We start from the raw sequence: 27,525 nt of genomic DNA, 5'->3' as shown, positions 1-27,525 counted from the left end.
GGTGCTCTCCTAGCACAATTCATGTCATCAGTTCTTCTCTACCTTGTTTCCTTCTCCCTTACAGTGACTGACTCGGTTTACTCACCCCTGCATTGGGTACAGGATTACTACCCATGACTGACCAATGTCTGTCATATTCTGGGCGCATTTTCTGGTGATATTTATGTGGGGAAGGAGCCTTGTTGGTACCTATGCTATGTTGGTCGCATTTTTGAACCAACGGCCAACTCAAAATAGGTTGCAATATACAAATTTTTCACCAGTCACAATGTAAGTTTGCATCTAACCCTGAATAAGGCTCACCACAGTAAATAATTTGTCTATTACCAGAGAAAACATTAAACAAACTTCTCTTTTGTGAGCGGACATTCATTTTATTATATTTATCACACTACTTTCATCACTTACAATAATTTTATTTCATGACTAAGTACGCCCAGAACTTCTATGAAGGTATGTTAAAAAATAATAATAAAAATGATTTATATATATATATATATATATATATATATATATATATATATACACATACACACACACTAGGTGCTTCATCGCGCCCTACAGGCGCTCTTCACACAGTCGCAAGGGGCTACGCCCCCTTAACCCTTGCATGCCTATCTGGGGTTCTATATTTGTATTATATGGAGTATTACCTGCATTCCTTTGTTAGTGGTTAAATATTGCACAATGAAAGGGCGTGCGATGGTGAAGGAGGCGCAGCCCCTTGCGACGGCATGAACAGCAGCTGCAGGGCACGATGTACAGAATGTAGCGGGTGCGGGGGGGACTGCGGATGGGGGAGGGTGTCTGCAGATGCTGCGGGTGGGGCCTGGATGGGGAAGGGTCGGGAGGTGCTGCGGGTAGGGGAGGGGCAGAGGAGTGGGGGCTGCAGATGGGGGAGGGGTCCGGAGGCACTGCCGGTGGGGGAGGGGCAGGGGTGCCACGGGTGGGGGAGGGGCAGGTGCGGGGATGTTGCAGATGAGTGAAGGGTTCCAGAGGTGCTGTGGGATGGGAAGGGGCGGGCGTGCCGGGGGTGGGGTAGGGGGTCCGGAGGCGCCGCAGGTGGGGGAGGGGCAGGTGCGAGTGGTGCGGCGGACGGGGTAGGGGGTCTGGAGGCGCTGCAGGTGGTGGAGCGGCAGTTGCGGGGGTGCCATGGGTGGGGGAGGGGTGGGTGAGGAGGGGGTGGTGGAGGGGCAGGGGAGTGGGAGCCGCGGGTGGTGTAGGGAGACTGTTGGGGAGGGGTGGAGTGCTGCATGTGGTGGAGGGGAAGGTGCTGAGGTGTGGTACATTGGGGAGGGGTCTGGAGGCGCTGCAGATACTGGTCCTGCCAAAAAGGTAGCTGGAGGGTATGCAGTAACGGGGCCAGGAAAGGGGTGACGGGGCCAGGACAGGGGCGACGGGGCCAGGACAGAAATGACAGGGACAGGATAGGGGTGACAGGGCCAGGGTAAGGGCGGCAGGACCAGGACAGGGGTGACAGGGCCAGGATAGGGTTGACAGGGCAAGCAAAGGGGTGACAGGGCCAGGATAAGGGTGAAAGGGCCAGGATAAGGGTGACAGGGCAAGGCCAGGGGTGACAGGGCAAAGTGGGGCTGGAGATAACAGAGGCAGTACGGAACCTGCACAGCGGCAGGTGCCCCACAAAACTGCAGCTAAGAAGCGTGGAGTGTCCCAGAAAGTGACGCTCCTTCGCGCCAGAGAGACCCTGCTGAGTTTGCTGGTGTGGGGGGTCAAGCACACAGTGAGCCGTTGCCCGTCTGTGTGTACGGCATACCCCCTCACACCCCCCCATACCGCCCAACTGTCCTGATTTTCGCGGGACAGTTCCATTTTTTGGAATCTGTCCCGCTGTCCCACCCGCGGGCCGCAGTGTCCCGCGGTGGGGGGCAGTTGGGAAGCTCCTGTACTCTCTGTTCTGCTTAGAAGAGCAGCAGTGAATAGATGCTGTACGCATGCGCACAGCGTCTATTTAGTGGAGACAGAGGGAGAGGGGGCATCAGGGGTTACGGATTAAAGGGGGGGGGGTCTGGCAGTAGAGCCGGATTAAGGGGGGACCCAGGGGGTACGTACCGGAGGCCCCACAGTTTTAGGGGTCCCCCGGCTGGAGTAGCTCTGTCCCAGCTCTGAAGCTCCCCCGTCCTGCCAGCAACAGCAGCAGCATTGTGCTACAGTCAGCACACGCTGCTGCGTGTTGGCAGAACTGTGGTGTTGGTTCTGTCTTCTGACTGTGCGGGTGTGTAGGGGGAAGCGACCACCCCCTCTGGATTTACCCCTAGCTGAGGGGCAGAAATCCCATTAAAAAAAACAATTCCCGGAATTTGTATAAGGGGGCATGGCCACGCGTCCCGCGATTAGGCCATGCCCCCAAACCCACAGCAGGCATAGCAATGAGATAGGGCCCCCCTGTCTCAAGTGCTCTGGGCTCCCCGGACTCATAATCCGCCCCTGGGGGCATGCCAGCAGCTCACAGAGAACTGGGCATGCCCCCTCACTGATGAAAATGGGGGCATGGCTCGTGATCGCGGGTCCTCCCACAAAGCTACACCCCTTTTCCGCCACGCATGTGTCCCTCCTTCTGGCTGAAGAAAGCTGGGAGGTATGCACCCCTGCCTGTGCCATGCCCATACCATCTGCTTCTGCTCCTAGTCTTCTATAGATTTGCCCAGATCTGTGACTAATTTGACTAACTCCGCCCAGTGTTGTGACTCCGCCCAGCGTTAGCAAGTGAGGCACAAAGTCACATATCTGGCCTATTATATAGGAGATATATAAATCTCTCTCTCTCTCTCTCTCTCTCTCTCTCTCTCTATATATATATATATATATATATATAATATATAAATATATATACATATATACACACACACACATATATAGATATAAAGGGAGGGTAGGGGTACTAGCGACTAACAGTGTCTACACTTAAAGGATATATATATGAAGAATGATGCAATACGTATTTCTAAAAAAATGGGGGGGTATTTATTATAAAACAGACAATTTAATAACAATATTTGTTAAAAAAATGGGATGGAATAAAAAAGGTGGGTTTAATCAATTAAAACATAAATTCAGGCTGACTAACACATAAAAACATATCTGGAACAATAAAAATATAAAAGTATATTTGAGATAAGAGAAAGGTGCTTATCTTAAAAATGGAAGGTCAACTGAGGTGAGCTTACTTTGGATAAGTGAGCTTACTTTGGTGAGTGCTGAGTTTTTTGTTTGTATTTATTTGAGCGATGTGGTCATGGGCTACATGCACCCCGCCCTGTGAGTGGTAAGTACAGCTGTGTACCCTGCTTTTGTGGTGGAGAGTGCTGTGTTACATGCACCCCACCCTCTGAGTGGTAAGTGCATAGCTGTACCCCGCTTCTGGGGTGGCGAGTGCTGTGGTTTTCTCTCTGTGTGTATACGATGGGGTTAATCTATGGTTAACTCTTATTAACCGTGGCCACTAGCTTTCTCATGCACCCCTGTGTGGACTCTATTATCCTGAACCTGTTTCAGCTGTTCCTTAGCAATCTATTAGCCAGTGTCAGGTGACTAGTGTACCTATAAAAGCCATAAAGGTGTGGCAGGTACACATTAAATCTAGCAGGCAGATGATGTGTGTAACAGCAGTGAAGTAGTCAGGTTTTAAGACTCTGTGATAGTGTAGGACCTGCATGAAGGTGGGGTACCTTGGAGATCGGTATGCAGGCTTCCGTGCATTGACCAATCCACTAACTAAACCCCCATCATTTATTTATTAAATTGTTGAGGATAAGTGAGCTTACTTTGGTGAGTGCCGAGTTTTTTGTTTGTGTATATATGTGTATATGTATATATGTGTATATGTATATATATATATATATATATATATATATAATGAATAATCATCATTAACAGGATGGGTGGTAGTCATAAGACCGCCTGTCAGCTGACCGACAGTCACATGACCTCCTCCGTGAGCCCGACGGCTCACTATCCCGATGGTCGGCATGCCGACCAACAGGGACTATTTCCACTCGTGGGTGTCCACGACACCCATAGAGTGGGAATAGAACCCGTGGCGACCGCAGGTCGCCACCGAGCCCGCAGCGTGGCGAGCGCAGCGAGCCCGCAAGGGGCTTGCTGCACTCGCCCCTCCCCGCCGGGATCCCGGCGTCGGTATGCTGCCGGGATCCCGGCGTCGGTAAGGTGACCGGCGGTCAGGAGACCGCCGGTCACCCGTACTACACCCAACAGGATATATAACTACAGAGGGAAGTCTCACTGTTTTTCCCATGCTGACAATTTTTTTTTTGGTCTGGGTATGTATAAAATATATCCATAGCTCTACAGTAGGCTTATTATGTTTTTTGATACAATTATAAAAGTAATTTGCAGTAATTTCATAAAAGAAATATAAATATCTTAGAATACACAGGAATACATTTTTATTGGGTTACAGACACTGGATAGACAGTGTATAGTTATATAAGTCAACGCTATTTGGTAAAATGTCATAAAATGTGAAATGTCGACTGTGTCTTTGGTCAACAGGTTCAATAGGTCGACACACAAATGGAAGCAATACAAATTTGAAAGCGCTAGTAATTAGAGTTTATTTTTACAATTTCTCAGTGAATTGTGTAATATAACAAAACACCAAGCCATCGGACATGAGAAATGGAACAATAGCAGGATATAGTAAAAACAATGACATACAGAATACCCCAAATCAAACACTGATAATTTAATCGCCACCCGAAGGCGCCATTCGGGTGTACACATGAGAGAACCAGATTTATAATGGGTCATAGGTGACATGCCATAAATGAAAATATAAATAACTCACATCCATCAGAATATCAAAACAAAAAGCCTCACGTTCCCCCCCACCCCATATACCCTAACCTACAAACAAAACAAATACACAAAATAAAATAAAGACACCCAAAGCAAACCTCCCAAGAACCCCCCACCCTGTATAACCTAACCCCAACCTAGGCATACCTGGATCCCCATAAGAACCCCATCCCTAACTACACTATACCTAAATGCCTAACATCCCCCCACCCCCCAACCCCATAACACAGGATAAGTATACCGTATAATTGACAGGGGCAGCTAAAATAAATGGCCATAAACTAAGTGGAGCAGGTTACCCCCGCAGAATAGTAAAGTAGTATGCAAATACTGAGGTAGCTGAGCTTAAAGACAGAATATAAATATAAATGGCTGTGGAACTAAAACAAGCGACCACAGATTACATATGGCAAGCTTCTCCCACAAAATAATAAAGTGCACACGTTCTTAGATACAAGGAGCTGGTAAACAGACATAATACTAATGTAACACGATATAAAGGGCCATACACCAGTTAGAACAGGATTCTCTTGGAAAGTAAGTGTTGCATGCAAATATTTAGCTATACTGAGCACAAGGATAGCAGAACAACAAAAGTGTAGCTACAGGATAAGCACACGATATACTGTAAATAACAGGGGCAATTAAATAAAAGACCATAAACTAAATAGAGCAGGTAATACCCATAGAATAGTAAAGTATTATGCAAATACCAAGATAACTGAGTGTAAAGAACAGACATAATATAAATAGAAGTGGCTGCAGCATTAAAATAAATGACCACAACCTGTATATGGGAAGTTGCTCCTGCAAAATAGTGAAAAATGCACATACAGTAGGTTTAGATACACTGAGCCGGAAAACAGATGAATAATTATATAAGTGACAATAACACTAAATAAATGGCCTTAAATATTATAGCAGAATTCTCCTGGAAAATAATTAGTTGTATGCAAATAATTATTTAGAATGAGCACAAGAATAGCTGTATAATACAACTGGAGCTATGAAAGGATGTACAAACAATATTAAATTATGCAGTAGCTAACGAGAATCAGTATACAGAACAGAGCACAGTCAGGGTCTCAGCAGCCAATGAAATGGTTCCCAGTCCCAAGGTGAGCAAAATCAGTCCGGAGGATGAGTCCACCCTGGAACAAAGTAATCCAGCCAAATGACAGTCCCTCGAGAGTGGGCAGAAGGATAAACTGGGCCATCAGCCATCACACACAGCTGTGTCCAAATAAACGTATAGGGACAAGTGGCATCTGAAGAAAACCGGATTAGGGACAAAAACCTCCATCCACGGGTTACACCGAAACATTGTTCCAAATAAATATTAGAGCGGAAAGCCATTCCCTCTCGCGGACTGTCAGCAAACTGGAGGATGCTACATCGCCATTCTCCCTCTTCATCGGATAAGTGACTCTGTGTGACTGCAGATTGAATCTTCACGTGGGACCATGGAATCACCACTAAAGAAACGGAGACCGCTGGAGGGTCCACACGCGCCATCACCAGCCATAGTTCACGGTGAATATGCGTAAGGTCATCCCTCAGCTCCTCCAGTCTATTAGTAATTCGTTGCTCGGAAGAGCCCACAGCTGTAAGCACCTGCTGTAGTGTAATCAGGGGAGTCAGAACATTTATAGGTTGGGGGGGGGGCAAGATAGATCCTCATTTTGGTGCCCCTGGGGTTGGAGGCGATACTATGAGGATGAAAAGTTGGCAGCACCATGTAGATGGAGGCAGGGTGTCCCACTGACGGAGGTGCTGCGAAGGGGAAAGGAGGAGCCTGGGACTGCAGCATTGCGCTGGCAAGCACCATTGTGTAGGTGAGGCTGGCCCCCGGGAGCAGGCAGGGACGGCAACAGAAATATTGGGGCCTAGTACACAGATATCTATTGTCCCCCTTCCCCACCTCGACACCATACATCCCCATCCACTGCCACTACAATTCCCCTTAGGGGAGCAGGAGAGACAGGGGAGTGAGAGAGAAACAAAGAGTGTGTCGGCGAGAGAGAGAGAGAGGAGCAAGAGACAGAGTGTCAGGGAGAGAGGTGCAAGAGGAGAGAGAGTGTTAGGGAGAGCAAGCATACATGCACGCAGGGGGGATCTGAGTACCTAATAGCCCCCCTGGCCAACGATCCAGGGGAATCCTCTCAGGCTGATCTCCCATGGTGGAGCTTGCGAGGTGAGAACTTGGCGCATGGTAGTGGTGCAGTCTTCCATATCTTCACTCCCTGCCACAGCACTGACTTCAGAGCAGCAAGGTGATGTGTCCATGGCAGGGGCGGGTGGGCGCCGGTATCTAATAATGAATTAAGCTCTCCTTGACCAGCATGAGTGCAGGGAACGTGGCGGGGGGATAGTGAGGAATGATCATGGTGCCAGCCTGTGTACTGTCTATGTGGTGGGGTGGTGGTTGTGGTGCCTGTGTGCTATCAGTCCCTGGAGGGGAGGAAGGGGGGTCTTGCTGCCGGTCTATGGAGGCCATATTTTTTTTTACATATATATATATATATATATATATATATATACTGTAATATACTATTTATATATATATATACATATAGATTTTATGAGGCATTAGTAATAGCCAAAATTCACATTACAACACACAGTATGAGCTGAAATTTATATTACACCACAGTATGAGTCGAAATTCATATTACACCACAGTATGAGCCGAAATTCACATTACAACACACAGTATGAGCCAAAATTCACATTATAGCACACGGTATGAGCTGAAATTCACATTAAAGCACACGATATGAGCTGAAATTCACATTGTAGCACACAGTATGAGCCGAAATTCACATTATAGCACACGGTATGAGCTGAAATTCACATTACAGCACATGGTATGAGCCGAAATTCACATTATAGCACACGGTATGAGCCGAAATTCACATTATACCACACAGTATGAGCCAAAATTCACATTATACCACACAGTATGAGCCGAAATTCACATTATATCACAGGTATGAGACGAAATTCACATTATAGCACACGGTAAGAGCCAAAATTCACATTATGCCACACGGAATGAGACACAATTCAGGGAAAGTGACAGCAGGGATGTAGGTACAGGGAGAGGGTGGTGTAGTATGGTATGCTGTATGGCCGGGCTCCCGGCGGCCAGCATTCCGGAGCCAGAATCCCGACCGCCGGCATACCAACAGCTGGGCAAATGCAAATGAGCCCCTTGCGGGCATGGTGGCGCGCTACGCTATCTATTCACCCTCCAGGGGGGTCGTGGACCCCCAAGAGGGAGAAAAGGCGTCGGTATGCCGGGTGTCGGGATTCCGGCATTGGTATACTGTGCGCCGGGATCCCAACAGCCGGCAACCTACATACCATCCGGGAGATGGACAGGGAGAGTGACACAGGGTCAGGGAGAGTGACAGAGGGAAAGTGACATAGGGACAGGGAGAGTGACAGTGGGATAGGGAGAGAGGGTTTGGGAGAGTGACAGCAGGGACAAAGGGAGAAAGGCAACAGAGTAAAAATTACCTATTGAGCAGTGGCGATGCGGAGGAGGCTGTGGTCTGCAGTGCGGTGGATGAGGAGGCTGTGGGCATTCAAGATGATGCAGAGGAGGAGGCTGTGGGAGTTGGCATAGGTGCAGAGGAGACTGAGGGCAGTGGTGATGCAGCGGAGGAGGCAGAGGGCGGCGGTGATGCAGTGGAGGAGGCAGATGGCGGCTGCGGTGCAACAGAGCAGACGGCTGTGGTCGGCGACCTTTAGTGTGGTTCCTATGACCGCCACTACTATTTCAAATCTGCCATGGGCCGGCAGCCAATCAGGAGCGGCTGCTCCTGATTGGCTGCCAGTTTGAGAGAGGTCTGTGACATGCGGAGGCAGGGATCTTCTTCAGTCAGTGCTCGACCCATTTTGAGCACTGTATGTATGTATATATATATATATATATATATATATATATACAAGCAAGGAATAACATTGCGCCACTTGTGCTAGAACACAGATATGTTTGTGCAACCGGCAACCTAGAAAACACTCCCCTCTATTATTGATGGGGCGTCTGCTGAGTCCCTCAAAAAATACAGGGGTGGTAAGCCCCTGTAACAATGTAAAAAGAAGGGGGGATGTGGGATATATAGCGACTATAGTGTTGATAAAATGTACCATTGCTACTTCTATATAAAAACATTCATTAACATAAACATAAAAGAAGCATACATAAAAGGCATATATAAAAATGGGACAATAACACATACACAGCTGGACTAAAAACACTTACATGAAACCTTAAAAGTGTAATAAAACCAAGTAAAATGGATTTTCCTTATCTTAGGTGAGGTAGGTACAGGATTTCTCCAACGCGTTTCATCTCAAAAGACTTCTTCATTTCCACACCCATGGTTGCAGGTTGGGAGATCCTTTATGATACAACTGTGGGTCCTTCTGGAAGTTCCAGTGTTTTATAATAATTATCTTTACTTTGGATATACCTTTTGATGCTTCCGTATCTTCTTATAAAAATTTTAATCCAGTGCACTGAATCATTTCATGCGTCTAGGTTGTTCCAGTACTAAAGATGAAAAGGCTCTTATTAGAGTCTAAGTGGGAAACCACTTTTTAAGGTCCATTTTTTCCTTCTATATATGAAGCCTTTATATAAAGGTCGCTTTTTAAACATCCTTATTGCAGAACCATTGATGTAATATTTTGATCCCAATAAGTTTTTTTTTTTTGTTGCTACCCCTGATGAAGTCATACAGATGAAACGCGTTGGGTTTATCAGCTATAAATCAGTAATCCAGTTGATGATAACACTCCCTTGTGCCAAGTTCACACCTTGTTAAGAAGCCCTGAACTCCACACCACGGGAGAGGGACACCATAAAGGAACATACTATATGCAAGATCTACAAGTCCTGATGGTACTTATTTTTAAACTACCTTAGGTTGCGGATACACCACTGTGTTTATGAAATTGACACTGGGTGAATTATTCTCCCACTATTCATCATATTTGAAAAACGTTTTCTATACCAGCACACCTGTTATTGTTGTTTTGCAATATTACACTATTGTGGTTTTTAAATCCCCTCACGGTCCACCCACGGAGTAACCGGGGAAGTAAGAAGATCGCGACCAGGAGAAGTTACATCCATTCTACAGGCTTGAACACACTTGAGATGCGGTACGCTTAGTATTATTCTAGCTTCACTTGAAAACCACACAACACAAAAGGCGCCGGGTTCTACCACTCTTTCATATATATATATATATATATATATATGTATTTTTTTTATATGAAGTACATATAAGGATCCCCCCACCCCGTACAAATCCTGCATTAGCCATTGGAGAGGGAGAGAGAGAGAGTGGGTCAGTGGGAGCGGGTGGAAGAGTCTCTTACCTGACTCAACCCAGTCCCAGCCACAGCAGGTCTGTAATGAAGGGAAGGCAGGCACTTCTCGGCATTAGGCCACGCCCCCTTTAACACCCGCGAATCGCGGCACTTCTCTGTGCCGTGAGCCAGCCTTGGGGAGGGGGTGAGAGGGCGGCAGGCAGCCCTATTGAACTGAGTCTGGGAGGAGGGTCTGCACACAGCCGCATCCTGCCGCTGGTGCTCAGTCCCTGCAAGGAGGAGCGATGTGCGGTCAGCTGAAAGACCGCACTTCGCTCCTCCTGTATATTGGCGGCAGCGCCTCTCCTATTTTTTTTGGGGGGGCGAGCTGCCCCATTGCCCCCCCAGTTCCGACGCCTCTGAGTGTAATAGTAAGTGGTGCAGATAAAGTCTCACTAAGGGGCCCTGAGAGCTGCTGCACTGAATCAGGATAAAAGGACATAGAAGCAAAGCCATCCTGCTCACCAGCTACAGAGTTGTGGTAGAATTCGCACATTATGACAAAGCTGGAGACAGGGCACAGAAATCCACAGGATATTGTCACCGAAACCTCTGCAGAGCACACTGGCCCCAGCAGCTGAGTGAGGGCAGAACTGCAGCAGGAGCACCAGCCACACTGAGAACAGAGTCTGCCTCAGGATCCAGTCAGAGACTTCACCAGCCAGTAAGATAGGACTCGTGGCACCGAGGGGTGTACTGCATTCTTGCAGAAATTTTCAGCCACAGAACACCAGGGAAACAGGAGATAGATCAGGATATTAGCAGGAGCTCAGGCAGGAAGCTGCCTACACCATGCTGTGTCAAGCCACGCCCCCCATCCCGCCAATAATTAAAAAAAAAATTCAGTTAATAAAAGGCAGGAAAATCCACAGAAAAATACAACGCTGAAGTTCAGTTTTTTCTGCTAGCTGAAAAATGGCACTAACTCGACCATCTGTATTCAATAGCGGGCCTTTTCGCCTGTTTTTGAATCCATTTTCACCCATGCCTTATCACTTTTTTTTTTTGCAGAATCAGTGCGGGCGAAAAATGGACCAAAAACGGGCAAAAACACCGGCAAATTTGAGAAAACACGAGTATCGGGGACGAATTCCCCAATCCACGTGGTTTTTACCAGTGCCGGATTTTTCAACCAGTAGGATTAAAAACAAATTGTAACCACATCTTTCTTATGTGCAACAAAGGGCACTAATTGGGGTCACATATGATGAAACAAAATTACACCCCAAAAACTAATAAAACGTGTGTCGACCTTTTCTGTGTCGACCATTTGAATGTTTAGGGGGTTACACATACAGCTTGCATTTTTACTGTCGACATATTGACCTTTTGCGTGCTGACCATATACAGATGGGTCCATGTTTATCTTGACCTTTAATAGGATTAACTGAGACTGGGCAGTCGGACTTTATTCCCTGCTGTCATGACTTAATCCCCTGCTGTATTGTTCTCTGTATTGTATTGCAGCTGAGAACAATAGATGAAGGGTTTATGTTAATAAACCATGTTGTGCCTAGGCGCAGCAAACTAGCCAAGATAACTGTGGACCTATCTGTAGGTGCTGGTTATCTAAAATCTGTATATCTATTATACCACACCCACTTTTCTGCACAGAACTGCATAGCTAAAAGAAATGACCATTATTTGATTTATGTATTTACTTACCAAGATATTGAAAAAAGCAGTATACACAGCGTGACAGAAAATACAACAATGCATTGCCTCCTTAGACAGATGGTCCTCCCTACAACAAGAAAAGTTGAAACGAAAATTAATATTCTTAGTATACAGATCAAAAGAGCTAAACGTTTCGAACACATAGGGGAAGACTTAGAAAATGAGGGAGAGAGAGAGAGGCTGCGCTAGAAAAATGCATAAAAGCAGATTGGTTGGTATTTTATCTCTCTCCAAGATTTGCTAAATCTCCCACATAGGCAGTGGCGGATTTAGCGGGGGGCGATTAGGGCGAACTCCCCCCCTACACATACCGGCACCGGGATGGAGGCCGGGTCCCGCCGCGGTGTTGGTAACGGGGTGGAGAGCGGTGCAGCGCGGCGGGGGAAGGGGAGAGAGAGAGAGCGTCCTGACGCGCATACAGCGGCCTCTGTTCTGACCACGCCCCCTCCTTCCTGTACGCGCGTCAGGACGCGCTCTCTCTCTCTCCCCGTCCCCCGCCGCGCTGCACCGCTCTCCACCCCGTTCCCAATACCGCGGCGGGACCCGGCCTCCATCCGACTCCTCATGCTGCTGGCTGCTGCCAAAATATGAGTAGGTGTCACTGTCAGTGTATGCCATGTCTCCTCCCCTCCAAGCTAAAGTAAGTGTGTGTGTGTGTGTGTGTGTGTGTGTGTGCCCTCTGTGTTCCATGTCTCCCCCCTCCGCTCCTAGCTAAAGTGCCTGTGTTCCATATCTCCCCCCTCTTCTCCTAACTAAAGTGTATATGTCCCTGCATTATTTTGGCTCATTCAGTGTACTGTAATGTGAATTTCGGCTCATTCTACATGCTGTAATGTGAATTTCGGCTCATACATTGTGCTATGATCTGAATTTCGGCTCATTCTGCGTGCTATAATGTGCATTTCGGCTCATTCTGTGTGCTATAATGTGCATTTCGGCTCATTCAGTGGGCTATGATGTGAATTTCGGCTCATTCTGCGTGCTATAACGTGAATTTTGGCTCATTCTGCGTGCTATAATGTGAATTTCGGCTCATTCTGCGTGCTATAATGTGAATTTCGGCTCATTCAGTGTGCTATAATGTGAATTTCAGCTCATTCAGTGTTCTATAATGTGAATTTCGGCTCATTCAGTGTGCTCTAACGTGAATTTTGGCTCATTCTGCGTGCTATAACGTGAATTTTGGCTCATTCTGCGTGCTATAATGTGAACTTCGGCTCATTCTGCGTGCTATAATGTGCATTTTGGCTCATTCTGCGTGCTATAATGTGCATTTCGGCTCATTCAGTGTGCTATGATGTGAATTTCGGTTCATTCTGCGTGCTATAACGTGAATTTTGGCTCATTCTGCGTGCTATAATGTGAATTTCGGCTCATTCTGCGTGCTATAATGTGCATTTTGGCTCATTCTGCGTGCTATAATGTGCATTTCGGCTCATTCAGTGTGCTATAATGTGAATTTCAGCTCATTCAGTGTGCTATAATGTGAATTTCATCTCATTCATTGTGCTATAATGTGAATTTCGGCTCATTCAGTGTGCTACAATGTGAATTTCGGCTCATTCAGTGTGCTATAATGTGAATTTCGGATCATACTGTGTGCTACAATGTGAATTTCAGCTCATACAGTGTGCTATAATGTGAATTTCGGCTCATTCTGTGTGCTGTAGAAACAGAATTTGTCGGCAGATAAGAACCACTTGGCCCATCTAGTCTGCCCCCTTTTTTTTTTTACATTATTTTTTATCTCTAACCTTACCTGATCCTTATTTCTTTGTAAGAATATCCTTATGTCTATCCCATGCATGTTTAAATTGCCCTACTGTCTTAGCCTCTACCACCCCTGATGGAAGGAATGGCGATTCGCCAGTCTGTATCACCAGTGCGCAGGGTTCTCTCCACTAACTGGCAACATTTTGTTAGTAATGGCAACAATAGGAAATTTAGAAGCGAACGGGAAGGGCATTACTAAGTAGGAGGGGCTATGATTAGGGGGAGGGGTCATAATTCTTAAACCGCCCCCCCCCTAAAAGTTAAGTCTGGATCCGCCACTGCCCATAGGGGGAAAAAGTTACTAATCAGAGATGTTTTTCCTGCAATGCCAGTAGGCCCTTGCACCCCTGAGCACTTATTGTCAGGGCAAAGGACATGGGGCCTATTCCAGGTTGATTGCAAAATAACACTTTCCCCTAATGGGCAAAACCATGTGCACTGCAGTTTGGATGAGTTCCTTTTTTTTTTCTGTGCAGGGTAAATACTGGCTGCTTTATTCTTACACTGTAATATAGATTTCACTTTGAACACACCCCACCATACCTCCCAACTGTCCCAATTTTCGCGGGACAGTCCGATTTTTTGTGACTGTCACACCCTCGGAGGCCGCAGTGCCCCGTGTTGGGGGGGTGGCTCTGCTGTAGAGCAGCGGTGAATAGACGCTGTGCGCATGCACACAGCATCTCTTCACAGGAGACAGAGGAAGAGGGGGCATGCCAGCGGCTCACAGAACGCTGGGCATGCCCCCTCAGTGACAAAAACAGGGGCGGCCACGGCATTCCCGTGAAGCCATGCCCCCTTTTGATGAGGCTACACCCCCTTTTGCAATCAACCTTGAACTAAACCCATGCTTCGTTATTAAAATAAATATTTTTTTCCAGAATTTCATTTTCTATGTTTCTCTTTTATTTTTAGCCTTTTTTTTTTTTGGGGGGGGGGGGGGACCATAAAAAACATCAAACAATAAAACCCCACAATATTTATTGTAAATTTGGAACTGGAATCTCAAGCTAGATTTCCAGTATCAGTGTAACTAATACCCCTTGCACACCGCACAAATAACCCGCTATCGACCTGGCATATTGCCGGGTCGGCGTGCAGTGTAAAAGGGGCATAGTCGAAATCGCGGGTCGCCTGACCCGGCAATTCAACCCGGGAATAAAGCAGTGTTATACCCGGGTTGAATACCCGGTCAGTGGCTGTGTAAACGGGCTCCCAGGTCGATGCGACACGTGACCAGTTTACTACAGCAGGGAGAGTCGGCGCGGGGATGATCTCATCTCCCAGCGCCGCCTCCTCCTCTGCCCCCGCCGCCGGCTCCGCCACCCCCGCTGCTATGGCAACCCGCCCGGCATATTGCCGGGTCGGGGAAGCCTGCAGCAGCGGCCAATGCCGGATCCCACCCCGGAAGGACCCGTTTCCAATTCCCAGGTGGGATCCGGCATTGGCGGTGTGAAAGGGATATGAGAGAGACCGTTCTCTCATGTGCTCTTTAACACTAAACTGCAAGTGGGAAAACTACACTGCAATAAAAAAAGAAATAGAGAATTTGCTTCTTGAAGGAGCCTGAAATGCAGGTCAATATTGTTGAAATATGGAGAGTGCTACTGCGCTGTCTCAATAAATGCTCTATAAGTGAAGCATCCTCCCAAAATGGCCACCACCAGGACCGGATTAAATCTTGTGTGGGGGGGAGGGGGGGGGGGGGGGCGCCTCTACTTCTCTGGTCCTCCACATCTTGTCAGCACCCCCTCCCCATTTGTCATCCTGCCTGCCCCTACTATGGCACTGCATAGTGAAAGTGCACCAATGTGTTTCTGGGGTGGGGGTTGTGTTTATATTATGTATTTTACATTTAAACTAATGGTGTGTATTAGATTAACCCGAACAGTTGTCCAGATATTTAAATTTGGGATGTCGGCGGTCAGTGTCCGGCGCCGACATCCCGGCACCTTGAGTAAAGGGATGCTAACTGTATCCCATGAGTGTATAACTGAGAAGGGCTGTACAAACATAATGCTACACTACAATAAACCAAACCGCCTGCTGTATCTGGATTCCACTGGTGTCTACTCTCTATAACCTGCGCTCCATTGGTAGACACATACGTACTGTACTGTAGCAACAAATAACCCTTGAGGCTGGAGTGATAGGGTCATTTCAGGGGATCTTAGGTGAGAAGGGTAGAACAGGCATCCCTGCCCGTCACGTTCTCTTTGTGTTGCTGGCCCGCAGGGCCCTTGGTGCCCCTCCCCCTTATAGGGATGTAGTTATGTAACCACCAGTCACAATACCGACCACTACAGCCTGAACCCTGCAAATCCCAACAGACGGCATGCAGTCTAACAAGGACTATTCCCACTCGTGGGTGCCCACGACCAAGCGGCTTCATTGCGCTCGCCCCCATCACTGGCATTCTGCTGCCGGGATCCCGGCATCGGAAAGCTGATCCTCGGGATCCCAGCCGCCGGTAAAACGGCCCCAATCTCCCTTATGTTACAGCAACACTTGGCTGGACCTCCGGCTCCCCCATAAATCACTTGGTGATGTGTGTGGGCAAAAATCACGTCACCATTTTATTTATTTACAGGGCAAGTGAGGAAGAGGTGGGCCAGGCTACCCTAAAGTGTGTATGCACAAGCAATGAGCGGTGAGCGCTGATGTGCGCTCCCGCTTCATCGCTGGCGCCCACCGTTCATCTACTGGTATTACCAGTAGGTGAACGGCGGGGTGAGCGGCTTTCCATAGCGTCCTGCTATGGAAAGCCGTTCACCCCCGCTGACATCGCTGGGCAGGGGGGAACAGCGCTCAGTGTGTATGCACTGAGCGATTTTCAGCCCAGCGATGTCAGCGATCATCGATGTGCATACACGCTGGGCAAAACCCCCCAATGTGTATGCACCTTAAGCCTTCTATAAATTTCCTAGTGGTTAGGGGCATTTACAGCCTAACAAACTCTACATTCCCTAGGTACTTAATTAAACAGTCCTATCCTGGTGTTTATCTTGCAAATCGCTCTGTATAATGTTAACATTTCACAGGCCGACATTTTGAACATAATGTCAATCTGCAGATGATGCCGACATTATGACTGCATACTGTACCCTCTGGATTCACCTTCCCTCCACTTCCTCTATTGGTTGGAGACCACAAGGCCAGTGTCGGACTGGGACATGAAGGGCCCACCGGGGGAATGCGGTTATAGGGGCCCATACTTAGGGGTGTGGCCAGCCTACAAAGGGTGTGTGGCCAGCCTCCACAGAGGCTTGACATACACAATGGTTTATTGCAGTGTAATGCAACATATCTACCATGTACAATACTAGTGCACAGTCTGGAACCTGATCCCTAGAGGAAGGAAGGAGTGGGCCTTCAGGCAGGGGGGCCTACCGGTGGTTTCCCTGGTACCCCTGTGGGCCAGTCCAAACCTGCACAAGGCTCAGTCCTAAAGTTCTCTGCCTTTCTCTATCTACACCACCTCTTTTGGGAAAACAACTCAACTCTTTCATATGTCAGTATTGTGCAGATAAATACCAGATTTACTGTGTTGATTCTTTGCCACACCTGACATCACTATTTCTTGTGATTTGTTTGCAGATCATGTTACATACCCTAAGAATACACACATACCTCACACAAGAAACCATGCAAAATAAACATGAAAATCATGCACTCATTACTGCGATAATCGCCTTCCTGTCCTTTTTCCATTGTCTATTTTAAATGCCAGTGGCTAGATCATTTCTATTGCAAATCAAGTGTCTGCTAGTCCACTCGGTCAGCCCCTAGATTGGATGGATGAATGTATTGTACTGAACTCCATATAAATACTTCTGCTCACATAGAAGCCCATCAACCACACTACAACCAACCTATGTCTTTTCACTTATCTTTCGGCTTGACCCCTGTGCTCTCAGCAAGGCCTGTATCTCTCGCCCACTCTCCTTACCTTCTCGTCTTTTATGTTTACAAGACCTTTTCCATGCACCTGCTCCATGGAAAATAAATGGAGAGCATTTGATATGACCATGGGGTCATTAAACTCTAGAACAAGGGGCTGCTTGGTAGATGGCACACATCGGGGGGGGTCGGGGGGGGGGGTGGAGTTATGGTTGCTAGTTTACAAGAGGTAGCCTACGTCTTTGAGGTAGAAAGATGGGTGGTTATGTGTTCTTAAGTTATGATCAGGATTTAGGTGTTCTTTTTAGCTGGAAGACGTTAACCTGCCCTCCCATCCCAATTGGTCGGTGTTGGCTTTGTGGGTGGGATGGTCTAGTTGGCATGTGGCTGAAGTTTTAGGGTACCCTGAGGTGTTTGGGTGTGTGTGTGTGGCGATTTCCCTGTGGGGGATTGAGGTATTAACAGGCCAGGTGTGCTCATTTTTCCCATGGGGTGGCCACCATCCTTATTGTCTGTAGCTTCTGATAGGGGTTGGCAGTTGGCTACTGTCCCCCCTTTCCAGTTGGTGTGGAGGTTGGGATGGAGCTTGAGTCCATCATCTTATGTAAATTTTAGGTTGAGTTTTGCTGGTAACATATTTTGGGTTTGTTTAGGATTATGGGCCTAATTTAGACCCGATTGCTTGCAACGGCAGCGATTGCAGCCTTAAGCACTTTTGGCTGTGGGCACGCGCAGTGGCCGCAGTGTGCGTGCGCACACAGTGAGATGCGAAAATATCTCACTGCTGCGATTGCCTCTGCCTCATTGACAGGCAGAAGTGGTCGCGGGGCGAGAGGGGGCGTGCCAACGGCATTAGAACGCCATTGGGAAGGGGGGGCACTGTCCGGACAACGGAGGTATATCCGGACCTTTGCTGGGGTGGGCCATGGCAGCTGCGTGACGTCACATGCAGCCGCTGCGACCTAGAACATGGCAGGTAGCAGGTAGCCACCTGCTGCGCAGGCAGGGAGCTACTTGGCAAGTGCGAAAGCATCGCCGCTGTGCAATGCTTTTGTACCTGTGTGGGGGGGGAGAGGGGGGGGGTAGGGCCTGACATGCGGGGCGGACTAGCCCTGTGTTGGGCGTTCCCCCCGCCTGTCAGAAAATCTGATCGTAGGTGTGCTAAATTTAGCACATCTACGATCAGGTCTGAATCACCTCCTTTGTTTGTGATTTTTGCACATGGTCTATTTCTTAAATAGGCCGACCTCCTTTTTACTCCATACTCCCTAATGGAGTTTTAGAAATAAAACTGTCCTTGTAATTGACAATCTGGTTGTTCTTATCTTCTATTTCATGTGTGTTTTCAAGTATATGCATGTGTGCTTGGATGAAAGTAGACCCGAGAATGATAGAGGGTTTATGTCTTAGACAACAATACTTTCCTGTAACCTTGAAGCGTTCTTTGAAAAATGACATCTATTGGCAAACCCCTCAAATTCCAGAACCACTGCATAACTTGCCTAAAGCTAATATACTAATTATAATACCTCCACTCCACCAGGTTCCATCACACTGTACAGCTCTTCTCTCATTTAACACTTAAGTGACCCACTGCCCACCAGGTCAACATTGTGTGACTGGACCTTTCAATCTGACTGTACCAATTTACTGGTAAAGGTTCAGAACCTGAGGTACATTATATTAGAGATGAGAGGCCCTCCCAAGTCATCAGGTGCCATTTCAGACTGGAAAGTGTATGGTGAAGGCGTGGGCTGTAGTTGTGCTTGTTGCAACAACACTAGTCACCATTAGATCGAGTTGTAGGAAGTTGGAGTGGGTGGGAAGGGTGGAGAGTTAGCAGACATCTGTGTCAAGGTCAGCCAATAGCAACTGCAAATTTGTGAACAGGCTTCTGTCACATTCTATGTTTGTTTGTCAGACACTAGCTAGCTACTCAAATCTGCAAGAAGGCTTCTGTGTAACTCTATGGGGCAGAGGTTCCCAAACTGTGTGCCGTGGCTCCCTGGGGTGCCTCGGGACACTTGCAGGGGTGCCCTGGGTTGGTGGTCCAGGACCAATTCAAATTATTCATGGTCAATATAATAGGCAAAACCAGTGCTGGTGGCTGCCAGTCATAAAATATGTGACCTAACAGAAGCAAATCTTGTCCCTCACCACACAACTGACCCTAAGCATGACATATAAACGCACTCTACTTAATGTAATATTCCTTTCTAAATTTCTCAATAAGAAATTTTTGGCCCAGGGGTGCCGTGAAAAAAATTCTGATATTCTAGGGCGCCGTGATTCAAAAAAGTTTGGAAACCACTGCTATGGGGTATATTAACTTAGCTCCCGATTTTGACCGATTTGGTGTTTTTTCATCAAAGTGTCATCTCGGGAATTTACTAAACTCAAATCTCGGCAGTGATGAGGGCATTCGTATTTTTTTGGAAATCAAAGAAAAAAAATACAAATGAATACACTATCGGTCAAATACGCCTGTTATTTTATACAACTCGGTAATTTACTAAAAATTCGAATTCACAAACACTGCCGGCAATAGCCAAACACTGCCCTGAAAAAATACAAATCGTAAAAAAAAAAGAAGTCTTAAAATAGACCTGCTTTTTTTTACCGTGTTCTGATAGGCATGCACGGATCAGTGAAATCCGTGCATGCCTATCAGTGGGAAGGGGTGGGAAAGAGTTAAAAATCAGAAAAAACAATTGCATGGGGTCCCCCTCCTAAGCATAACCAGCCTCGGGCTCTTTGAGCCAGTCCGGGTTGTAAAAATACAGGGAAAAAATTGACAGGGGTTCCCCTATATTTAAAGAACCAGCACCGGGCTCTGCGCCTGGTCCTAGTGCAAAAAATACAGGGGACAAAAAGCATAGGGGTCCCCCGTATTTTTAACACCAGTACCGGGCTCTACTAGTCAAAGAGATAATGCCACAGCCGGGGGACACTTTTATATTGGTCCCTGCGGCCCTGACATTAAATCACCAACTAGTCACCCCTGGCCGGGGTACCCTGGAGGAGTGGGGACCACTTAAATCAAGGGGTTCCCCCCTCCAGCGACCCAAGGGCCAGGGGTGAAGCCCGAGGCTGTCCCCCCCCCCCATCCAAAGGCAGCGGATGGGGGCTGATAGCCTTTTGTGTAAAAAAAAAGAATATTGTTTTCTGTAGCAGTACTACAAGTCCCAGAAAGCTTCCCCCGCAAGTTGGTACTTGGAGAACCACAAGTACCAGCATGCGGGGAAAACGGGCCCGCTGGTACCTGTAGTTCTACTACACAAAAAATACCCAAATAAAAACAAAACACACACACCTTGATAGTACAATTTTATTAAACATACATGCACACATACATTCATACATACTTACCTATGTTGACACGAAGAGTCGGTCCTCTTCTCCAGTAGAATCCTGGGGTACCTGTAAATAAATATTATACTCACGAAAAATCCTTTGTAGATCGGTCCTCTTCTATAAGTTTGTAATCCAGGGACTTGGCAAAATAAAAAAACGGATTACCCGAACCACGCACTGAAAGGGGATCCATGTTTACACATGGATCCCCTTTCCCCGACTGGTGGGACCCCCCGTGACTGCTGTCAAAGAGGGTCCCTTCAGCCAATCAGGGAGCGCCATGTCATGGCACTCTCCTGATTGGCTGTGCGCGCCTGAGCTGTCAGTCAGGCTGCGCACTGTAGATACAATGTAGCGCAGAGGTGCTCCATTGTATCCAATGGTGGGAACTTTGCGGTCTGATCACAAGCTGATCACTGTTTAAAACTACAACAAAAAAAGTACAAAAAAACACCAGTCCTAGGAGCCGGTGATCGTTGCTCCGCTGCAGGCTGCCGGGCCCTCCATATGCTGAGCTGTGACCCCCGATGCAGCAAAGTGATGCTGCAAAATGGCAGCTCACTTTACAGCACTTGGGGTCACAGAATCACACAGGATCCGGCACCCGGAAGCCCAGCAGGAGCAGCGATGACCGGCTCCCTGGATTGGTAAGTATATTTACCATGGAGGGGATGGGGGGGGTCCACGACACACAGGGGGATTTACCCGGTAGCGGCGATGTGAGCGGTGGCGGTACATGCTCAGCAGGACATCGGGGGTATTTTTCCCGAAAAATACCCAGACGATGCTGCGGAGTGTCATCGCAGGGACAGTCCTTGCATGCGAAAATTATTAATTATATAATTATCGCAGTGCAGATTCGAGCGATTTTATCACACCCCATCCGCATCCTTGGATGCGGATGGTGATAAATAGGCACCAAAGTCTTTTCATTTAATCTAGTAATTTAAAAGGGAAAATGATGTCTTTTTGAAAGGCAGCATACAGTATATTAATGTACTTGCTGGGTTTTGTAACAATGCAGCTGCACCCCAACATTTTGTGGGTTAAGAGTAGAGATGAGCGGGTTCGGTTCTCAGAGAACCGAACCCTACCGGACTTTGCCTTCCAAGCCAGGATCTGAGTCAGGCTCGGGTTTTCCCGCCTGACTCGGAAACCCGAACGAGGCAAAACATCATCATCCCGCTGTCGGATTCTCACTGGATTTGGATTCCATATAAGGAGCCGTGCGTCGCGGCCATTTTCACTCCAGTCTCGGAGAGTGTATTGAGAGGACGTGTTCTCAGTGGTCAGTGTCTGTGTGGGGGCGGGAAAGTGGGGTGGCGAGTCTAGTGCTGTGTTGTGCTGTCCAGTCCAGTGTAGTCAGTGTATTGTGCTGCATCCAGGGGCGTTTCTACAGAAGAGGGGGCCCGTGTGCACCTCCAGGTGGGCCCCCTCCTCTGTACGGCGCTGTAGACTCCGGCATTGTGCTGGAGGCTACTGCGCATGCGCATGTCTCCGGAAACATGGCACCCGCCGTTATCCGGAGACCAATTTGGCTACCTGCATGCGCGGCGGCCATTTTGGCTGCGATTTCCGCCACAATTGCAGGTCCCAGCGCTGGACTCTAGAAAGGTAAGTGTTAAAATGAGTGCAGTGGGTGCAGTGTGGGCCCCCACTAGACCCAGGGGCCTGTGTGCACTGCACCCATTATAGAAACGCCAATGGCTGCATCAGTCCATCCAGTCACAATGTTGGTGTCCTCTGCTGCTATATGTCCCCAGTGCTGCTGGCTTGCATTTTTGCTGTGTTGTCCTGCATTAGACTAGGGGACCAGTCACAGAGAGAGCCGGCCCTTGGCATAGGCAAACTAGGCAAATGCCTACGGCATTTAGAATATCTAGGGGCACAAGCAGCTTCTGCTGATTAAAATGATATGCATCATGCCTATATTCTCTGTGGGAATGCGGCTGTATCTGCATCCGAAAGTGTATTACTGGAAATCACTGTAGCGTAGCATTTCGTATGCAGATACAGTCACAGTCGCACACAGAATATAGGCATGCCGCATATCATTTTAATTAGCAGAAGATGCTTGTGCTTCCTAGTCACATAGCAATGGAAATAACATGCATTTTCTGAATAAAAAAGGTGCCCGACGTTAGCAGAGCTGGACTAGAGCTGCCAGCTGACTCACGCCAGGCATCTCCTGCTGCATGGGGTATTGAGATAAGATGTATGAGGACACATCTGTATCCAATCAGAGGCAGAGGTCACAGTGTTAGTGGCCATGTGAGTACTGTGTACAGGTGGGTTGGTTGTGCAGTAGTGTTCGGCATATGTGTTAGGGTCATTACGTGTGTCATGTATAAATGCATTAATAATGTGTGGCATATGTGTAAAGGACATTATGTGTGTCATTACGTGTATAAGGGCATAAATAATGTGTGTCATACAGTATGTGTAAGAGACATTGGGGTAAATTTACTAAGATGGGAGTTCTATTTAAGACGGGATGTTGCCCATAGCAACAAATCAGATTTCAGGTATTATCTTCTAGAAGGTGCTAGATAAATGAGAAGTAGAATCTGATTGGTTGCTATGGGCAACATCCCATCTTAAATAAAACTCCCACCTTAGTAAATTTACCCCATTATGTGCATAACGCATTAATAAAGGTTGACATAATGTGTAAGGCATATTATGTTTATAAGGACATTAATAATGTGTGTCATACAGTATGTGTAAGGGGCATTACTGTGTGGTATTATGTGTATAAAGGCATTACTAGTGTGTGGCATTATGTGTATAAGGTGCTCTACTGTGTGGCGTACCATATAAAAAGGGCAATGCTGTGTGGTCTAATGTGAATAAAGAGCAATATAGTGTGGTGTAATGTGAATAAGGATCAATTTAGTGTGATGGAAAGTGAATAAGCTGTGAGGAGTAACGTATATAAGGTAAAGTGGTACTACTGTGTGATGAAACGTGAATAAGGGACACTATCGCATGATATAATGTGAATAAAGTTGCACTATTGTGTGGCATAATTTTAATTGGGGGTACTATTGTGTTGCCATACCCCTTCCCAGCAAGCACACACCCCTTTTTGAACTGTCCGCCGAATGTGCGCACTGTTCCTATTTAAAGTCTAGGTGGTAGGAGCAGGGCCGGTGCAAGGTTTCCCAGCACCCTAGGCAAATCTTCGGCAAATCCCCCCCCCCCCCCCCCCCCCTCAAAGAAAACCAAATGAAAAAAATAATTATATATATATTTATATATATATATATATATATATATACTGTCCGAGTGCCGCCATTCTTCCACGTTTATGCATAGAGGATTCATTCCCCTGGGAGGGCACCGCATCACGTATTTACCTTAAGAGGAGTGCCGGGACTTTTGCATGTATGCATATATATTATATATATATATATATATATATATATATATATAGTGGTCGAAGTGGAAATTTTTAAGTGGGGGTATGCAAGAGTCAAGGACGCAATTATGCGCACGCGCTCCAGAAAAGGGGGTGTGGTCATCCAAAAGGGGGCATATCCAGTGTAGTAGAACCAGAGGCAGAACTCTTGGAGACAACGGAGTCATCTGCCGCCGGGCTCCTGCTCTGAAGGGGGGCACCTCTCCTCCCATTCTGTGACACCATTGAATTAAGTTAATTGATAGCTGCCGCTGTTATTTCAGTGGCCGACTTCCTCACTGGTCCCTGCACCTTACAAATCACACCCTCTTTATTATACACATTTTACAAGTGTCACACCCAGGCATTACGAGGTTTTTTCTTCGTTCTGGTGATCGTAATGTGATTGACAGGAAGTGGGTGTTTCTGGGCGGAAACTGGACGTTTTATGGGAGTGTGTGAAAAAACGCTACCGTTTCTGGGAAAAACGCGGGAGTGGCTGGAGGAGTGTCTGGGCGAACGCTGGGTGTGTTTGTGACGTCAAACCAGGAACGACAAGCACTGAACTGATCGCACTGGCAGAGTAAGTCTCGAGCTACTCAGAAACTGCACAGAGAAGTCTTTTCGCAATATTGCGAATCTTTCGTTCGCAATTTTGATAAGCTAAGATTCACTCCCAGTAGGCGGCAGCTTAGCGTGTGCAAAGCTGCTAAAAGCAGCTTGCGAGCGAACAACTCGGAATGACCCCCATAGTTAGAATTCTCATGCTTCCTCTACAGGAGCAAATAACTGCATCAGTAAAGTGTCTGCTGTTAGTGTAACAGGTCTTGGGTTCTAATCCTGGGTATGACTGCTAAGAAATGTGTGATTTAAAATAAAAGACAATTAAATGTATAAATACAGTATCTAATTTTTTTTCAGAACACTCCATACACACACACACACACACACACACACACACACACACACACACACACACACACATACACACACACGCACATACATACATATATTAGGAAATAGGGGGGTACCAATATTTATCTTGCCTCCGGGCAATTGTGACGAACTTACGCCACTGAGTAGAACCCCTTATACTATCTAGTACTGGTGCCCCTTTCACATTATAGCACACGGTACAAGCCGAAATTCACATTATAGCACACAGTACGAGCCGAAATTCACATTATAACACATGGTACGAGCCGAAATTCATATTATAACACACTGAATGAGCCGAAATTCACATTGTAGCACACGGTATGAGCCGAAATTCACATTGTAGCACACTGAATGAGCAAAAATTCACATTATAGCACACTGAATGAGCCGAAATTCACATTATAGCACACTGAATGAGCCGAAATTCACATTGTAGCACACTGAATGAGCCCAAATTCACATTGTAGCACACTGAATGAGCCAAAATTCACATTATAGCACACTGAATGAGTCGAAATTCACATTGTAGCACACTGAATGAGTCGAAATTCACATTATAGCACACTGAATGAGCCCAAATTCACATTGTAGCACACTGAATGAGACGAAATAACACATTATAGCACACTGAATGAGACGAAATTCACATTGTAGCACACTGAATGAGACGAAATAACACATTATAGCACACTGAATGAGCCGAAATTGTGACAGCAGAGAGAGAGAGAGTGACGACAGGGAGAGAGAGAGTGATGACAGGGAGAGAGAGAGTGACAGTAGGGACAGGGACAGTAACGACAGGGTGACAGCAGGGGAACATTACCTGACTCATTTGTTGTGGCTGAGCGGCTGGTGGCTGGCAGATGGTGAGCGGTGAGCAGTGAGTGGCTGGCGGTGGTGAGCGGCGTATGGCTGTGAGCTAGTAAAGCGCTCTACACAGCCGCAGGCAGCCGAGCTGGGACCGGAGCAACATCAGTGATCGCACGGAGCAAAAAAAATTGTGGGTCCCTGGGACCCCTCACTATAGAAAATTGGGGTCACACTTCACCATTTCTGGGTCCCATAACATATTATTGGCATTTTTGTGTGTGTGTGTGGGGGAGGGGGTCATGCAGATGTTGGGGCAGTGCTGAGGATAGGGTGGGGATAAGGGTAGATAGCGGCTGGGGCAGTACTGGAGGGCAAGGAGGGGGTTAGAGGCAGGTAACACTGAGTGGTAGGGAGATGGTAAGGGTGGCTAGTAGTTAGGGCACTATTGGGGGCAAGGAGGTTTATTGGGAGAGACAGTACTGGGGGAGTAGGAAGGGTATTAGATAGTTGGGGCAAGGGGAGATAGGCAGTACTAAATTAGTGATGAGCACCGGAAATTTTTCGGGTTTTGTGTTTTGGTTTTGGGTTCGGTTCCGCGGCCGTGTTTTGGGTTCGAACGCGTTTTGGCAAAACCTCACCGAATTTTTTTTGTCGGATTCGGGTGTGTTTTGGATTCGTTTTTTTTTTTTCAAAAAACCCTAAAAAACAGCTTAAATCATAGAATTTGGGGGTCATTTTGATCCCAAAGTATTATTAACCTCAATAACCATTATTTCCACTCATTTTCAGTCTATTCTGAACACCTCACACCTCACAATATTATTTTTAGTCCTAAAATTTGCACCGAGGTCGCTGGATGACTAAGCTCAGCGACCCAAGTGGCCGACACAAACACCTGGCCCATCTAGGAGTGGCACTGCAGTGTCACGCAGGATGGCCCTTCCAAAAAACACCCCCCAAACAGCACATGACGCAAAGAAAAATGAAAGAAAAAAGAGGTGCAAGATGGAATTGTCCTTGGGCCCTCCCACCCACCCTCATGTTGTATAAACAGGACATGCACACTTTAACCAACCCATCATTTCAGTGACAGGGTCTGCCACACGACTGTGACTGAAATGACGGGTTGGTTTGGACCCCCACCAAAAAAGAAGCAATTAATCTCTCCTTGCACAAACTGGCTCTACAGAGGCAAGATGTCCACCTCATCATCATCCTCCGATATATCACCGTGTACATCCCCCTCCTCACAGATTATCAATTCGTCCCCACTGGAATCCACCATCTCAGCTCCCTGTGTACTTTGTGGAGGCAATTGCTGCTGGTGAATGTCTCCACGGAGGAATTGATTATAATTCATTTTAATGAACATCATCTTCTCCACATTTTCTGGATGTAACCTCGTACGCCGATTGCTGACAAGGTGAGCGGCGGCACTAAACACTCTATCG

At 47.1% G+C, this 27,525-nt stretch overlaps 1 protein-coding gene across 3 annotated transcripts in view; it reads right to left on the bottom strand.

Moving 5' to 3' along the window:
• Positions 1 to 27,525, bottom strand: part of LOC134948346 (histo-blood group ABO system transferase-like) — a 90,479-nt gene that overhangs the window by 18,445 nt on the left and 44,509 nt on the right. For 2 of the 3 annotated variants that reach the window (XM_063936272.1, XM_063936271.1), the window contains exon 2: positions 11,887 to 11,965. The exons of the other annotated variant lie outside the window; for it this stretch is intronic. In XM_063936272.1, the coding sequence (XP_063792342.1) occupies positions 11,887 to 11,965 (79 nt within the window). The remainder of the gene's footprint in view (positions 1 to 11,886; positions 11,966 to 27,525) is intronic. 3 annotated transcript variants of the gene reach the window in all.

This window comes from Pseudophryne corroboree, chromosome 8, assembly GCF_028390025.1.
Source record: "Pseudophryne corroboree isolate aPseCor3 chromosome 8, aPseCor3.hap2, whole genome shotgun sequence".
Taxonomy (NCBI): domain Eukaryota; kingdom Metazoa; phylum Chordata; class Amphibia; order Anura; family Myobatrachidae; genus Pseudophryne; species Pseudophryne corroboree.
This window is presented reverse-complemented; position numbering and strand designations above follow the sequence as displayed.